This window comes from Geospiza fortis, unplaced genomic scaffold, assembly GCF_000277835.1.
Source record: "Geospiza fortis unplaced genomic scaffold, GeoFor_1.0 scaffold55, whole genome shotgun sequence".
NCBI lineage: Eukaryota > Metazoa > Chordata > Aves > Passeriformes > Thraupidae > Geospiza > Geospiza fortis.
In genome coordinates, this window is record NW_005054308.1 from 11,185,551 (window position 1) to 11,202,982 (window position 17,432).

The window sequence follows — 17,432 nt, forward strand, 5'->3', positions numbered from 1 at the left end:
AGAGAAGTCAGAATGAGAATGACTGAGAACTGTCAGAGGAGGTTTTGATCAAGTGGTAACAAATCTCTGGGCACAGGGCAGGGCTTATTTTGGGGGAATTTTTACAGGAAAAGGTGTAATAAGGGCATTGAATGCTTTGAGCCCAGGAGCAGCAGCACAACTCCTCAAGAGCTGTGGGCTCTGTGCACCCCAGTTCTGCACCTGGGCATTGCAGGAGGCAATAATTCCCAAATCCTCAGTTCTGTGGGAAATCTGGGCACTCAGAGTATGTTTGGTGTGAGTCTAGACCTTTATTTTCCCACTCTGTGTCATGGATCTGCACCCAGTCCCTCCCAGTTTCTAAACTCCTGAGGTAAAGCTGGGTGTGAAGTGGTGATGTCTCTGTGAGGTAAAATCATTCTGTACAGTAGCCAAATGACAAACATTCTTGTGCAGAAATGCACTCTGGGCTCTGCCCTCAGCACTTGGAGAATATGGAAGGGAAATGAATGAGAATTATTGGGAATATGGGAAATGAATGAGAATTATTTTGAATATGGGAAATGAGGAGCTTCAGTCCATCAGCTCTCCTGAGCCCAGCTCTGTGCTGTTTGTTGTTTGTTGTTGAGCATTCAGCCTTGTGTGTGACAGGAGAGAGGCAAAGCCACCTAGAAAAGAGGGGATAATCACATTGTGATTATGGAATATGCACCAAAGTCAGGATTGCTATTCTGCTTCTTTCATCCCCTCTGTTCCTCATGGAGCTGCTGTTGGCTTGGCAGAGGCCATGGGCTGGCTTTGGGGCAGCAATTCTAATTAGGAACTGATCAGGGCATTTCTGATTAAGCTTGTGTTTGATCTTTGGTTTTATTCAGCATTTACAAAGAGAAATGATTGTTACAACATCCCTGCCGGGCTGTGCAGTGTGTCTAACCCCTGCCTGAGTCAGAGGTTTGGGTTTTTTCTTTGTTGTGGGGTGTTTGGCACCTCCATTCAAACACTGGCTCTGCACAGAACCCCAGCACTCCCAGCAGGGCTGCTCCATCCCTCTGAGCATCCTGGTGCCTCCTCTGGGCAGCTCCAGCTCCTCCCTGGGCTGCACATCCCAAAGTGCTGTGAGAACACAAGGGCAATGTTCAGCACGTGAAGGGGACAGCTGCATTAAAGTCTGCAGACTTGCAAATATATTATAGGGAAAAAAAGATTAATCCAGGGTGCTGCAGAGCCCAGGTGGATGTGCCAGGGTGGGATTGGGTGGCACAAGGGCTCTCTGGAAGTTGTCAGAGGGTGCCAAACAAAGGATTAACAGCAGCTGCCTTTGCTCCATGTAAATACTGCGATCTTAATCTCCTGCTGATTTCAGAAGTTAATTTTAGCTTATATTCTAGGTGACAGTCTAATGGGTTTTGAGGGCTGTACTCACATGCATCAGCCCTGCAGTGCTATCTGCTCACGTGTGGGTGTAAATTATGTAACTGGGGATCTGCTGCCTGCCAAGGAGCAGAGCCAGGGCTTAGGCAGAGCCCAGAGCTCCCCAGGCCTGGCTTTATTTCCTCCCTCATTCCCCAATGCAAACTCCTGCCTCTGGCTCAGACCATGATAAATCAGCTCCTTGCCCTGGATGAGTGCTCCAGATCCAATTTCCACTGGGCAGAGGCAGAAGTTCTGCTGTGCCAGCTGGGACAGAGCAGGGAGCAGAGCTCAGGGGTTGCTGGGCTGGCACTGGGAGCTCCCTGAGCCTCACCTCAGTCCTGGGGGCAGGCTGGGCACCACAGTGGGGAAAATATCCCCAAAGCTTGGGAGAGACTCCCAAGAGGGACAGGGGATGGGGAAGGGTCTGGAGAGGCCATGGGGGAGCAGCTGAGGGCACTGGGATTGTGCAGCTGGAGAGGCTGAGGGGATGGGAGAGAGAGAGATGAGAGAGAGAGATAGAGAGGTAGAGATAGAGATAGAGGTAGAGATAGAGAGAGATAGATAGAGATAGAGAGAGAGATGAGATATAGAGATAGAGATAGAGATAGAGATAGATAGAGATAGAGATAGAGATAGAGATAGAGATAGAGATAGAGATGATAGAGAGAGAGATGAGAGATAAAGATAGAGATATAGAGAGATAGAGATATAGAGATAGATTGAGATAGAGAGAGAGAGAGAGAGATAGAGAGTTAGAGATAGATAGAGATGATAGAGATGGGAATAGGGGGCATTGTTTTAAACTAAGATAAAAGCAGGATTTAGATTAGATGCTAGGAAGAAATTCTTTACTCAGTTCTAGTGAAAGGTGGCCCTGCCATGGCTGGGACAGTGAAGCTAGATGCTCTTTAAGATCCCTTCCAAGCGAAACCTCTCTGTCGTTCTGTGATTCTGTGAAAATCCAGCAGCAGGACCCCTGAACCCTTCTCCAGGCAGAGCACCTGATATCACCCACAGGCACTGCAAGGAGATGAACAGCCAGATCCAGGTTGGCATCTGTTTGTGTTTCAGGGTCTGCTCTGCTCTGGGACAGCACCCAGGGAAGGGCTGGGGCTGGGCCAGGGCAGGGTCAGGCTGGATTTTGGGAAAGGTTCTGCCCCCAGAGGGTGCTGGGCACTGCCCAGGCTCCCCAGGGAATGGGACACTGCTCCAGAGATGCCCAGGGTGGGATTTGGGGCTGTGCAGGGCCAGGGGCTGGGCTGGATGATCCCGTGGGTCCCTCCCAGCTCAGGATATTCCAGATTCAGTCCCGGAGGCTGAGGTGGGAGCAGGGCTGGAGGTCCCAGGGTCTCCCCAGGTCCCCCAGTGTGTGGCAGCCCCAGCAGGTCCCTGTCCCCAAACTGGGGAGCGCTCCCAGCACGGATTGACTGCTCCAGCCCACACACAGCAATTTCTGAAACATTCAAACTGCCTGTCTTCTTTGCTTCATCCTGACAATTGGTTTTAATCAGTGTTATCAGCTGCTTAAAACACTTCATTCTCTGGAGCTCTGCAGCTTTCAGCCTCCGGGAGATTCATGGGGCAGGGCTGATGATATCAGGAGTTTTGTTTCAAACCAGCACAAAAGGAGAAAACCTCATCCCTTCCCTCCCACCCCACTGCCACAATTTATTTGATTTTTTTTTCAAAAAGAGCACTCAAATAAGCAAATCATATGACCGAGTTATTTTGATATATGGAGTGCTGTTTATTCCTGGCTTGTCAATACTTTAATTAATTTCAGCCTGTTTCTAAAACAGAAGTGAAGGACATAATTGACTGGGATCTGCTGGGAGCTGTCCTGCCATCTGCACGGGCTGAAGTGAAGCAGTGCAGCATTTAAAGGCATTAAAGGAAATTAAATGCTTCTGGATTAATGCTGACTTCTGATTAATATTTTAGAAAAGGATGTGGGAACAGCTGGAAAGGCAGAGATCAAATCATCACTTCCCTATTGTCATGTTTCTGTACTGAGCCACATTATCAGCTCTACTCATAAACAGCTTATCTTGATTTGTAGGTGCTTAAGACCTAATGATTTTTTTTTTGCCTAGGAACAATCAGGGAAGCAGGGAAGGGGAGAGGCCAACGACAGTTTATTTGTGGTTATGAAACGCTACAGAGGGAAAAGCCCTGGCTGGAAATGATCAACGCAACCCTTTATTCCCCGCTCCCCAGGGAATGTTAAATCAAGAGAACTCTTTCTGAGGCTCCCAGTACTGTGAGTTTTTAACCTCAGGGGTTTCCCCTCTGTGTGCACTGGGATGCAGGGAAGGTTCCTGCTCTGCCCCCATGGCTGATCCGTGCTCTTTAACTGCCGCAGAAAATATGCAAAAGCACTTGAGCTCATTTAGAAAAGTCGGGGTGTTTACAGGAAAGTGAAAATTGAGCTTGAAAGAGTAATTACCCTTCTTTTTACTTTCACATTAATGACTATGCAGAAGAGCTTTTTAAATATGTCCATATGTGGGTTTTAAGCATTCATTCCCCATCAGTATTTCACCTTTTTCCTTAAGTGATTTCTATATTCCTGCTAACCAGCAATCATTTTGCCTGAATCTCATTTCCTCATAATAGCAAACCCATCAATCTCTGCTTTATTAAAGAGGGAAGCAAGCTTGGGAGCCAGAGCACTCCGATTTGATAAAAGATGTTATGCAAACCATTGATTTCAATTTACAGCAATATCCACTTCTTCCATTATTAACAGCTTGGAATTACTCAGACTGAATAATTAACATGTATTCCTGATGATGGATTATTCCGAAGGCAGAAAGAGCCCAGATGAAATCCCTCCTGCACCCCAGTGAGGCACCTGCTGTTCCGTGTTCCCCAGGGGAGCAGTGGGAAATGGCACAAGGGAAACGCTCCCAAAACTGATTTCGGAGTTAAAGTTCCTCTCCCAGATGTGCCACGGGGAGTTCCTGCCCTGCTGGGCTCTGCTCAGAGCCTGGTGGTCACCACTTCTGCCCAGGGATGCCACCACCCTCAGCACAGGGTGGGAGATGTGGATTTAAAACTCTCAAAGGTGAAAACCCGCCAGGCAATGTCTGGAGGGACGTGGCTCAGGGCTGTGCTCCTCTGGCGTTTCCAGAGCTTGTTTGGGTGAGTAAAACTCAACATTTCTGCGTGCCAGGAGTGTCTAATCTCTTCTAGGTTTTCTCCAAATCGGGAGAGCTCAGTGAGATAAAGTGTAAAAAGCCAGGGATGTCGTTGAGTACATAAAAGGTGACCCCAGGGCCAGTCAAGGTAAAACCCAATAACAGTTCCATTTTTCAATTACCTGAGCAATCTCCCAGCATTAATCCTGGGGGTCCAACACCAGCTCTGTAGGCTGAGAAGGAATTTCCCTGCTGAATTAGTGTCAAGTGTTGCTTTTAATGCCAGTTTATCTCCAGCCACAACTGATAACAGGAAAAACCCTTTCCCCGCCTGTAAATGTAAAGTCACACAAGCAGGTGAAGGTTTAGGATGGAGTTTATTCAGGATATATCATTAGAAACAGCTTTAGGAGAAAAATATCAAAATTTTGTAATAAAATCAGGTTTATGAGGAATTTATTGCATGCTGGGTGTTACCTTCTGAAAAAAAAAACAAAAAGAAAAACTTACTTTGATACAGAAAATTATTTGTAGAAATGCAGATTTAAAATATGGCTGACATTGTGTGGGGGGGTTTTGTGTTATTCTTTCTTTTTCTTTTCTTCCTCTGTTATCTGAAAGAGATTATTGATCTCAGAGAAGGGGAAAATTAGCGCTTGGAACCAAAAATTATTTCCTTCTCCTAACTCTGGAAAAATTACTAAGTAAAAAAAAAAAAGAAAAAAAAGGAGGTAAAAAAAGCCAGACTGTTTTGTGTTTTGTAGCACAGTGAAGAGAGAAAAAGGTAAATCATTATGTAGATTTCAAAACTGAAGATGTAAAATGCTTGTCTTGAGGAAAGTTTGAACCCATTAGTCCTTGTCACATCACATCAGGAACTGTGGTGACAAAGAGTGATGGGTTCAGAATGGAAAAGGAGAAATTGAGGTTACAGGTAAGAAAAAATCCTTCCCTGTGAGGGTGGGGAGGGGCTGGGATGGAATTCCCAGAGCAGCTGTGGCTGCCCCATCCCTGGAGTGTCCCAGGCCAGGCTGGACAGGGCTTGGAGCACCTGGGACAGCAGAAGGTGTGGAATGAGATCAGTTTTAATGTCCTTTCCAACCCAAACCATTCTGTGATTTTACCATACTAAAACCTTGTGAAAAAAATGGAAAAACGACAGGAAAAAAAAACCAACCAAAAAAAACCCCAACAAACAAACCCAAAGTGCTTCTGCATGGAAAATAACTATTTGTATGTAAAGAGAATGGAGATGTGAGGAAATGACATATGAATTGTGAAGAAATATTATGTACATTGTGAAGAAATTACATACATGACCTCCAAAACTCAAATCTGCACTATTGCACCATGGATCAGGAGTCAAACAAAACTAAAGAATTCCCAGAACATGTAAAAGAACTCAAAGGAAAATTTGAATATGTATAATCTTCATGAATATGCATCTGATCAGTGCAATGAAAAAGTATATAAGGAAAGTTGTTTTAACTAACTGGTGTGCTCTGGGCAGTTTGCCAAGCACCCCAACTGTACTGTCCCTTTTATCCTTTATTAAACTTTGAAAAAATTACTTAAAATCACTTTTAAAGAGCGAGCCTTGTTTCTCACACCTTTGTCTCTGGTTTCCCCAGTTCCAGTGAGGGCTTCGGCATCGCGGAGAAGATCCTGCTGCTCTCCTTCATCTCCGCCGTCATCCTCATGGCCATCCTGGGCAACCTGCTGGTCATGGTGGCCGTGTGCCGGGACAGGCAGCTCAGGTGAGCCCCCCTGGACACAGCCCCTCCCGGCTGCTGCAGCACGAGCTGCTCTGTGGTTTTTTAAAGCATTAATCCAGGGATAAATAAGAAATCCAGCCCAGATCCATAAACCAGTCTGGCTGGCTGACAGAGGGTCCAAGCAGTAACAGCTCTCCTGAAATGTGGCTGGTTCAGAGTCTGGGGGGTGTTGTTGCGCGGAGAGAGAGAAAAACTCTACAACTTTGCGAAAGTCGTAAAGCCCGGTATGTTTATTACAGCGCTGGACGCATGCAGGGATTGCTCTCCCTAAAAGGGCACGCGTACCTTTGTGAACTCCAGCCCTTCCTTTTATCCCCCTTTCAAATGCATATGCATACAATTTCACAATAGGCTCATCATACATACTAATTTTACGAATTTCTCAGTGACTTTTGCTGTTAGATTCTTCTTTATCAGAAGGAATTTCTTGTGTCCCTGCCCTGTTCCGCAGCGTCTCTGTCTCTCCTTTATCTCTCTTGTCTTTTACTGAAGCAGTTTTCCCTTTGGCCTTGGCATTACACAGAAAGGCACATTTCACCCCCTTTTTACTCTGGGGGTTTTGACTATGCCTCATTGTAGGGACCGGACCAATGGCTCTGTAGCACTGGGAGTGTTTGAATTGCCTGTAAAAGCTGTTCAGGAGCAATCAAACAGGCTGTTTGGCTGGGGAACAGCAGGGATCTGTCGTGGGTTGTGGGGGTGCTCACAGGGGTCCCAGGACGAGGGAAGAGATGAGAATCTTGACTCCATGTTTCAGAAGGCTGATTCATTATTTTATGATATATATTATATTAAAACTATACTAAAAGAATAGAAGAAAATATTTCATCAGAAGGCTTGAAAGAAAAATACTTGAATCAGAATGATAACAAAAGCTTGTGACTCTCAGAGTCCGAGCCAGCTAACTGTGAAAACCAGGCAAATCAGTGAAAAGCACATCTAAGCAGCAAATCCCAGGCTGGCCTCTGGCCCTTTTGCACCTCAGATTTCCCAATGAGCTCATCAGCAGCACACAGACCAAGGTCTGGTTGAGGTTGTGCAGCACCAGCACAACTTAGCAAATGTTGCCCATGATCTGAGGGGGTCACAGGCACAATTCTTGTCTCCAGGCTGCTGCTAACCCTGGGAATTGTCAGCCTAGCCTTAGGAGCAGAAACAGAGATTTAACAGCCTCTATTCATGTGCTGCGTGGGATTTTTAATGGATTTAATTCTATTTTATTGTTGTGATTTAAAAAGTACTCTTCAAGTTAAAATTACAGCTTCAGTCTAGATTATTCTCAGTTCTTTCTGGAAGGAATTTCTCCATTTACAAGTTAAAATAAAATCCCCTTCCTCCACCCCAGAGTCTCCAGTGCAAGCTGTGAGGCTGAGCCACATGCAGAGGCCTGTGAGCATCCATTTGCCTCCTCTGGGTGAGCAAAAAGATCTATTTAGGCCAGGAAAATGGTGGATATTCAGCTTTAAAAACCAGGAGCATGCCAGGGTGACCATAAAAAGTGAGGAGTTTGTTAGAGAGGAGCTTCTAGTGTGATGGAGCAGATTAAACCCAAATTCAAGCTGGAATCTCTGTCCATGTGTGGAGGCTGCTGCACTGAACCCACCTTAATTTTGTGATCTGCCTTGCAGGAAAATCAAGACCAACTATTTCATCGTGTCCCTGGCCTTCGCTGACCTGCTGGTGTCGGTGCTGGTGATGCCCTTTGGAGCCATGGAGCTGGTTCAGGACAACTGGATCTATGGGGAGATGTTCTGCCTGGTGAGGACCTCCCTGGACGTGCTGCTGACCACAGCATCCATCCTGCACCTCTGCTGCATCTCCCTGGACAGGTACGAGCTGCAGAGGGGCACTGCTGCAAGGCTCTGAGGGTTCTGGGCTATCCTGAGCTGCCAGAGGGCAAAGATGGACCTGCTGGAATGGCAGAGCAATAAATCCCTCCCAGGGGCTGATTTCAGAGAGAATCCTGCTAAAGGCAGAGAAATTTGGTATAGAATGAGATTTCTGGGGAGGGGCTGGGTTGTTCTGGGCACAGCTGTGCTGGCAGCACTGACCAGGTGTGGTTCTGTTCCTCCTTTGGAGTAAAAACACCTGGAATGTGTCCAGAGGTGGGAGCTGAGCTTTGTGCACAGAGGGTGTTCCAGCAAAGAGGTTCCTCTGCTCCCAGGATGAGGGAACCAGCCTCGAACTGCACCAGGGCAGGCTCAGGGTGGGCACAGCAGGAATTTCCCCATGGAAAGGGAGCTCAGGCACTGGAGCTGCCCAGGGAGGTTTGGAGAGCCCATCCCTGGAGGTGTCACCTGGATGTGACACTCAGTGCTCTTGGTGACAAGGTGGGGATTGGGCACAGGTCTTCTCCAGCCTGAATCTCCTGGGAGATCCTAAAAACTTTCCTTTCTTTCAAACTTTTCTTGCCACCTGAAAATAAAGCCCAAAGCCTCAATAATTTACGGTGAGCAATTCTGTTTGACTGCTGTCTGCAGATTTTTGGGTAAATGGCAGAACTTCCATAAAAGTTTTTCACAAGACAAACACTCAATAGAAAACATTTTGGCTATTCTAGTAATATTTTTAGAGGTTGGGTTTTGGGGTTTTTTTTTTGAATTCTGTGTGGAGATTTCAATACCTTTAAAAACCCTGTTACTTACTATTGCTAACAGGGCCAAAATAACCATAATTATTCTTGTTATTGTGACAGCTGATATTTAAATATGTGACATTTCAGTACCTTGAGAGTCTGAGTGCAGCCAGACTTCAAAAAAAAAGTTGCTTAACCTCTGTATTGATGGGCAGCAGTGCTGTGGGGTGGGAGGCAGGGCAGCAGCACGGGCAGTTTTGTATCCAGAGAGAAGCTGACATCCAACAGCCACAGCTCCTGTCCTTATCTGCAAGTTTAGATGGCTGGAACACAAATGGGAAGCTCGTTATCTTCAAACCATTGACAAATTGCCACTCTGGGCCAATTACCAGGAAAGCAGATGTTGGGCACCGTGCTCTGGACACGACCTTGCTCTCTGAAATGCTGGAGTTTGATTCTCCAGGCTCTTAATTAAATAGAGAGGGTTGTGGAGAGAAGGGAAGATGGGATTTCAGCCCTGGATCTGCAGCAGGGGATGGGGAACCTCCTGTGTGGGGGCACAGAAAGGAGGTTCCCCCTTTCTCCTTGAGAACCCCCCATGTCCAGAGCTGCTGCTGCCTGTCCCCATCTGTCCCCAAGATCCTGGGACAGCCTGGGCTTGCAGTTGATGCTTTAGGGACAGCCCTTCACCTGAGCCCTTGGCATTAATCTGAATTTCTCTGACATTTTTTAGTTGGTTTGGGGTTGGTTTTTACCACAGCAAGGACTGATTGAGAACAGTGTGAAGGGGCCAGAATAGATGAGGAGAAGGGGGTGGATGACCCCAAAAGGGCAGAGCAGGTGGATGAATGAGAGGTTTCTGTGGAGGGAAGGATGACTCAGCCCAGCATCGATCCTCCCTGGGCTGCAGGGGCAGCACTGCTTCCTTCCCAGGACTTAATTCAATTTTTTCAGCTGTTTGCTCTTGTGTTCATTCAGAATTTATGGCAGTGTGCTGCTTCTAGTTGGTAGTTTTTCTGTGATCTATTTCTTGCCTTCTGTTTTAATTCAGGGCATGCAGGTGTGAGTTTTAAGGGGTTTTTTAAGAAAACTGGGTGGTTAATCTAATCCTAAAGACTCAGTATGAAAGTCGTTCCCTTCAGCATATTCACAAAGTGTTGCTTGAAAAGACTTTTATCTGATAAAGTCTTGTATCTATTTCCACTGCTGCCTCTGGAAAAGAAGGAAACAAACTCTGAGGCTTGAATTCTCAAAGGCATTGGAGAAAATCTGTAGAAATCACCGCATAATAAACTGATTTTACTGCTCAGACACAGGGAGAGAAGTACTGCAGACAGCCTCTGCCAGTCTCAGTGGGAAAAGGGATTTTCCAAGGTAGCAAAGGTATCTCAGGGCTCACTGAATCCAAAGTTTGCTGCCATTGCCTTAGGCTTTTTCATCATCTCTTTGATATTCTAATATATTAGAGAGATTTACCCTTGAAATATTTATTTATTGCATGTTTTATGCATACATGTCCATTCTTTGTGCCAGTGCAATAAAACATAATTGCACTGCAGATAAACAGACCCAGAAGCTCTGATGGAGCCTCCAAATACAGCGAACCTGTCAGGAGAGGCAATTTTCTCCTCCAATATTTGCAGTCCAATTTGCAATGCAATTACTTCTCAAAGTCTTTGGGGGCTGGAGAAAACAACAGAGAGACAAACAGGTCCCAGATGTCCGGGGTTTGGGGTTTGGATGCACATCTGGCACCTCTGGGTGCAGCTGGAGCGTCCTCTGCCTGCCTCCTGCCCCCTCCTGGCTGCCCCAGCCCGGGAAGGGCCCCCAGGGCTGTGTCCCTGTGGCTGCTCTGTTTGCTGGGGTGTTTCAGACCCCTGCACACCACAAACCAGCCCTGAGTGTGTCCTTTGATCCCAAACTGATCCTACACTCAGGCCCAGCCCAAAATCCCTGCTAAGCCGGGGCTGAAGCGCGGCAGATGCAGCCGGAGAGTGACAGCTGCTCCTTGTGCTGCTTGCAAACATTAATTACCGTTAATGGGCAGCAAATTAGCTCAGCCCCGTGGGAGAGGTGATGCTGTAAAGCCTCCCGAGCCCTGTGGTGACATCCTGTGACAGCAGCCCTGTCCCTGTGCCAGGGCACGGAGCGTGGCCCTGGGGACACGGTGGGCACTGCCCTGCTCCTGTGCTCCAGCCCAGCATTCCCTGCTTGTCCCCTTCCCGTGGATCACAGAGGGGCACGAGGGGCTGCCTGGTGCCCAAAGGATGCCCAGGCTGTGGCTGGGAGCACAGGGTGTTTGCCAGGCTGGGAGGAAGCTGCTGTGCCCTACAGAACATCCCTGCCTGCCCAGGGCCAGGGGGAGGTTGTTGGTGGGGAGAGTGATTAAACTTTGCCTAGCTGGCAGTAATTAATGGCTACAGTCTGATTAAACGCCCCAAATTCCAGGTTGTAAATTGCTGTGCCTGTCTCACTGGATCTGACAGCTCAGGTGGGAGCACAGAGGCAGCGCAGGCAGGGACAGCTGGGCCTGTCCCCAAGGCAGGTGACACAGAGAGGTGACACAGCTGTGGAGCTGTCCCTGCCAGGCAGGACACCAGGCAGGGACTGCAGAACGCAGCTCTGAGGAAAATCCCAGAGCAGATGGCCACAGCACGGGCTGAGGGACGCTCTGCCCTTTATTCATCTCTGCAAACCCTCCAGAAATATTTCATTTATTTCACCCTCACACACCTCAGCCTCACAGGGACCATCAGGAGCCCCCTCTCTCTCCATTTGGCAACATACATTTGTTTGTGTTCCCTGCTAAATTTATCCAGCTCCAATTAACTGTTCTCTTTAGCATTTTTCTCAGTGTAATTATCTCAACACCAGCAGGCCGTTGTTTTTCTAATAAGAATTTAATTTTGTTAGATATAATCATTTTAGGACATTTTCTTTTTCTGGACCAACGATGCAGAACTTTGTTTTCTTTGGCACAATGAGAGCCCAAAGCTTATTTGCTCAGTGGGAAAAAGGAAAATAGAAAGAGCTGTTCTTTCCAAAAAATGTTAAAATCTGGTTATACAGAGGCCAGAACCTGAAATATCAGCAACAGCAGTGTTGGATTAATTTCCCAAAGGCGCAAATAAATTGAAATTGTGGCTCCTTAGGTTCATCACTTGGTCAGGGCTCAGCTGGACACTCTGTCCCAGTCTGGATTCCCTGAGGAACAAGGACAAGGGCAGTGACTTCCCACTGACACTTGCACCCTCACTTTGGGAGAGAGCCAGTAGCACCCACAGTTTTCCCACCCTTTTGCCTTCTTTTTTCCAGTTTTTCCATCCTTTTGTCTTCTTTTTTCCAGTTTTCCTATCTTTTGGTGTATTTTTTCTTAGATGATTTAAGGGGGGTGAAATATTACTCAGTGTGAGTGCTCAGTGAGTGTTCTGTGGCTCATCCTGGCCCCAGGATGATCCAGCATATGCTCTGTACATCATTTTCCATATGCACATGACACCAAATGCTTTGAAGTGTGGGCCACCCCCAGAGGCAGGCTGTTAATAAGGCTGGGGGTGGATTTGTCTGTCTGTGAGAGCTGAAGAGCTCCTTGCAGGGTGGTGCCTGCAGGCTCCCGGCTCCAAACTGCTCTGCAAACCAGGAGATGCTTTCATTTCCCTCCAGGGGCAGGGAATGATCTCCTGCAGCTCAGTAATTCCATTTCTGCCGTGCCCAGGGGCCAGGAAGGAAGGAGCAGTGCTGTGGCCAGAGCCTCAGTGGGGCTGAGGCAGGAGCTGAGCACTCCAGGGCAGCTTTGGCACAGCCAGGGGATGGAGGAGCTGTTTGGATAGATCAATAATTGCCTGCCATGGCCCACAGCCCATTGTGCTGCTGGCAGGCAGATCCAGGAGCTGCAGGAACTCTGGAACTGGCTCCCAGCTGGGACCTTCCAGTGCCTGGGGGAAGATGGAAGAAGAGTGCCAGGACAAGGGAATGGTTCCCATTGACAGAGGGCAGGGATAGATGGGATTTGGGAAGGAATTCCTGGCTGGGAGGACGTGAGGCCCTGGCTCAGGGTGCCCAGAGCAGCTGGGGCTGCCCCTGGATCCCTGGCAGCACCCAAGGCCAGGTTGGATGGGCTTGGATCTCCTGGGACAGTGGAAGGTGTCCCTGCCATGGCAGGGGTGGAAATCAATGATCTTTAAGGTCCCTTCCCAAGTCCCTTCCTGTAGTTCAAAGGATTCCTCACCTTCGCTGTGATTCTGTGACTTTTTCAGTGGCCAGAAGAGCCATAAGGCCAGAGAAATGATGGATTTCTTCTTTTCAGCCACCTGTGAAATATTAGCACCAGATTCATTCCTGTGGCAAATGTCTGATAAGGAAAAGGAGAAGTATTTTAATAACTTTTGCTTTATTGGAAGAGCTGCAGCTCTGGGAAGGGATTCCTGCGTTTCCCCTTCAGTGGAGAATGTCATTGCAGAGGAGAGGAGGTTTCACACCAGCTGCTCTGCTGGAGGGAACAGGGAAGTGAACATTTGCAAGGAACTTGACTGATAATAGAGAGAATTAATATTTAATTGGGCCTGGACATGGTATTAATCATGTGTATATATTGCACTGTATGTTCATCCATCACGCTGCCACAGCAGCACGTGACAGGCATTCCCTGGGAGCCCAGGAAAACAGCTCTGCTTGGAATGGAGCAGGAGTGCAGAGCAGGTCTTTATCCCAGCCTCTGACTGAGACTATTGACAACCTCACAGATATAATCACTTTTCTCCCAGTGAATAAATAGCTGCTAAAATGCTCAGGCCACCACATACATCAAACCAGCAGCTCCTGCACCAGCTGTGACTTCCAGGCCTTCTGGTGGCACCCACAGCTGTCTGATATCTGCTTCCCTGGATGGAAACCCTGCTGGGCTCCGAGGAGTGGGTGCTGTGCTCCTCTGCCTCCCTCCCCATCACACAATTGTCACCCACACCCTGCTCAGGGCACTTTGTCACCCAAAACAGTGACAGCAGGAGCCCAGCTGGGCTGCCTGAGCACGGGGGAAGTTCTGGTAGCAGCCAAAGTGAAATAAAATAAAATCTTCGGACGTGAAAGTGGAGGAAAATTGCTGCTGAATCACTGGGAGGGAAGAAATATGAGAGCTTAAGGTGTCATTTTTACAGGCATAATTTTTACTCTAATGGCCTTTAATAGCAGGAACAATTCAGTGTAATTCTTTCAGCTGCAGCAGAGAGAGGAGCAGAGAAATGTGATCACTCAAACTGTTGGCAAGAATTGTTTTCCTGCTGCAGTTAATTATCAGTGTACAGTGGTTTTCTCTTCCTGTTTGCTTATCCAACTTGTCAAAGGCTGGCTGCTGGCTTGGCTGGTTTTATCCTTTCATTTATTGGATTTCTTCTTTTGCCCTTTCTGCAAAGAAATGGAGTCTCTGGTGCCTTGCCTTTGATGCCTTTGATGCCTTTGATGTCCAGCACTTCCAGTGGGTGACTTTGAGATAAGAAACAATGAAATAGTTTAAATTTATTTTTTAATATAGATCCTTTGTGTAGAGAGTCAGAGGAGCAGCTCTGAAGCTCCCTCTGCCCCAATAAACCTCCCCAAAATTCCTGTTGGAATTCCAAGGTCATTTCCTGGACAGGGATCAGCCCCAGGGGAGCTGGAGCTCCACCAGAGGAACATTTCACCCACAGCTCTGAAAGAGCAGCTCCTGGCAAATCCTATTTTTTGGAAGTGCAGCTTTCCAGAGGAACAGGCTGATTTTTCATGCACACAGGAAACCAGAGGAGAGCAGAGGAATTATCAAATTGCAGGAGTTGAATGCCTGTTTCAGCGTTTTTCCCCTGTGACATTTTGAATCTTGTTTCAAAGAGACTTTTAAGAAATGTTTTCTTTTGACACTTTGATATTATTTCAAGCCTCTGTGTGGAATATATCATCTGATTTTATCAAAATAAAGCAATTCGGTTGACTCCACATGACTTTAAAAAAAAAGAAGCCTTAGGAAAAAATGGAAATTCTTATATTTTTGTGCCTGTTTAGGACAAAGTTCTTGGTTCCCACTCAAATCTTGGTGAAATAAATGCACATCTCAAAGAGCAGCTCTTTAATACACACATGTGTTCTTGCTAATTTAATTCCTCTAATTCATGGTTCTGCTGCCCTCATAAAATTTTTTTACAGAGTGTGCTGAAATCCAAAAATCTAAAGAGCAAAAAATATTTTATTGGGAACATGAGACTGATTGTCAGGTCAGGACCAGTGAAAGTCTGCAATTGGATATTTGCTGATCTGGTCTTCTTAGGAATAAATAATAATTTCAGAGCCAGAGATTTCCAGTTTTAGGTTTGCTACCCCTTCCTGATGGAGAAATCCACCTGCAGGGAGTGGCACAGAGATTAAACAAACAGAAAATTTGATTTTTTTATCTCTTTGAGAAGATATTTTTAGGTCATTACTGTTTTAGGGGCAGGGACTTGTTGTACTTGGGATATTTGGAATGGATCAGGAGGAGGGAGGAGAGTTCAGGGCACATCCCTTTGATGGTGCAAAGACACCTTTGCCCTGTCCTTGGGAAGGGTAAAGCCCAGCTGGAAAAGAGGTGGATTCCTGGGAAATGGAAGAACACACCTCATTTCACTGCCAGTTTCACAGCTTTGGGAGAATTTGTTAATTTGTGCTAACAGCTTTTGCAGCCTTGTCAAAATAAATGTCCAGTGCAGGAAATTCAGCTCAGGCTGCCTGGAGGGAAGGGATGTTCCTTGGAGGGTGGGGACATCCTCAGTGCAGAGGGAGACCAGGGCTGAATATGGGATTTCTCCCTTGCCCTGCCACCTCAGACAGCCCACAGCATTTACCTGTGCCCCATTCTCCTTGGAAAGCAGAAAACTCTGCCTTTTCCTCACCAGCCACTGTAAAACCTGGGGAAATGTCCCAAGTTCCTGTGTGAGGGGCGCCATGGAAGCAGGATACAGACCCCTGCTTTCCCTCCGGTTTGAAAGGCAGCTGGAGAAAGGGCTTTACAGTTTCATTTTTAGAAGGCTTGGAAGTCTCTTCTGACTCTTTCTGTCCTGTTTTTGGGTTGTATACACGTAGGAATCTTCTAAGAGAGAAGCTTTATCAAATCAGGGCTTAGGTCTGTTACTTTTCTGAGTACAGCTAAGCAGTTAGCTAAGTTCCGTGTGAAAGAATCTTGAAAATGAAAGTCACTTAACACAAGTTCATCTTTTGAAGAAAACCAGTTTGCACCTTTAATAACAAAAGATCTGTCCCATGAGAATCCACGAAGAAAATACATAAACACCTGGGAACAGAAAAAGTCTTAACAGGTACACACAAATACCTCCTAACCATTGAACTGAGTGGCAGGAAAACACCCAGCCAATTGGGGTTAAACACAAAGTCTGCGAAAACTACAGAAAAATGAGTTATGGGAATAAAGAATTGGCTTTTCTGCATGAAGAACTTGCTTTCTGAGCCGTTTTTGCCCTGCAGGTACTATGCCATCTGCTGCCAGCCCCTGGTGTACAGGAACAAGATGACCCCGCTGCGCATCGCGCTGATGCTGGGGGGCTGCTGGGTGATCCCCACCTTCATCTCCTTCCTCCCCATCATGCAGGGCTGGAACAGCATTGGCATCATTGATCTGGTGAGTAGCCAAGCAGGGACACTGATCCAGTGTGCTGGGTGGGTGCTGGATGTTCCCTAAAAAGCAATTTTCAGGGAAAGGGGAGAAGAAGGAGAAACTTCTTGTTGAGAGTGCTGAGGGGCTGCTGAATTTCTGCAGGGGTCTTTAAGGGGGTGAGGTGGCTCTGTCGTAGAAGGACTGGGACAGGGACAGGGGTGGCCTGGGAGAGGATTTTAGCCACATTCACTTTCAGTTCAGTGAGGAGTCCTTGGAAAAGAGGCCCAGCCCGGCTGGCCCGTAACAACACCTCAGGGGTCCTTGGTCCCCTCAGCCTTTGCAGCTCTCAAATAAGAGGCAGGATTATTCTCTTGGTAGAATACACAAGAGCTTGTCGTGCCAGGACAAGGGAGGGGCTGCACACTGCAGAGGGCAGGGTTAGATGGGATATTGGGAAAAAATCCTTCCCTGGGAGGTGGTGAGGCCCTGGCAGAGGTTGCCCAGGGAAGTGGTGGATGTGTCCAAGGATGGCTGGGTGGAGCTTGGAGCAACCTGGTCTAGTGGAAGGTGTCCCTGCCCATGACAGGGGGTGACACAAGAGGATTTTTAAGGTCCCTCCCTATTGGAGTTCTGGACGCTGAGAATTTTAGACTTTCTGGGCTGACAGACTCTGACTCCCAAGAGAGCACTACATTTGACCTGAGGCTGTAGAGAAAGCTTCCTGAATTGATTGATTGCACTGAGATAATGAGCGTGTAGTTGACACCTCCCAACCCAACCCATTCTCTGACTCCCACTTCTCCCCTCCTTCCTTGCCTCACCCTCCCTTCTGCACCCCAGATCCAGCAAAGGCAGTTCAACAAGGCCTCCAACTCCACCTACTGCATCTTCATGGTGAACAAGCCCTACGCCATCACCTGCTCCGTGGTGGCCTTCTA

At 47.3% G+C, this 17,432-nt stretch overlaps 1 protein-coding gene across 1 annotated transcript in view; it reads left to right on the plus strand.

The window, feature by feature from the left end:
* Positions 1-17,432, plus strand: part of HTR4 (5-hydroxytryptamine receptor 4) — a 52,124-nt gene that overhangs the window by 12,956 nt on the left and 21,736 nt on the right. Inside the window, 4 exon segments of the mRNA XM_031055286.1 lie at positions 6,164-6,289; positions 7,936-8,136; positions 16,365-16,518; positions 17,335-17,430. Of these exon segments, the coding sequence (XP_030911146.1) occupies positions 6,164-6,289; positions 7,936-8,136; positions 16,365-16,518; positions 17,335-17,430 (577 nt within the window).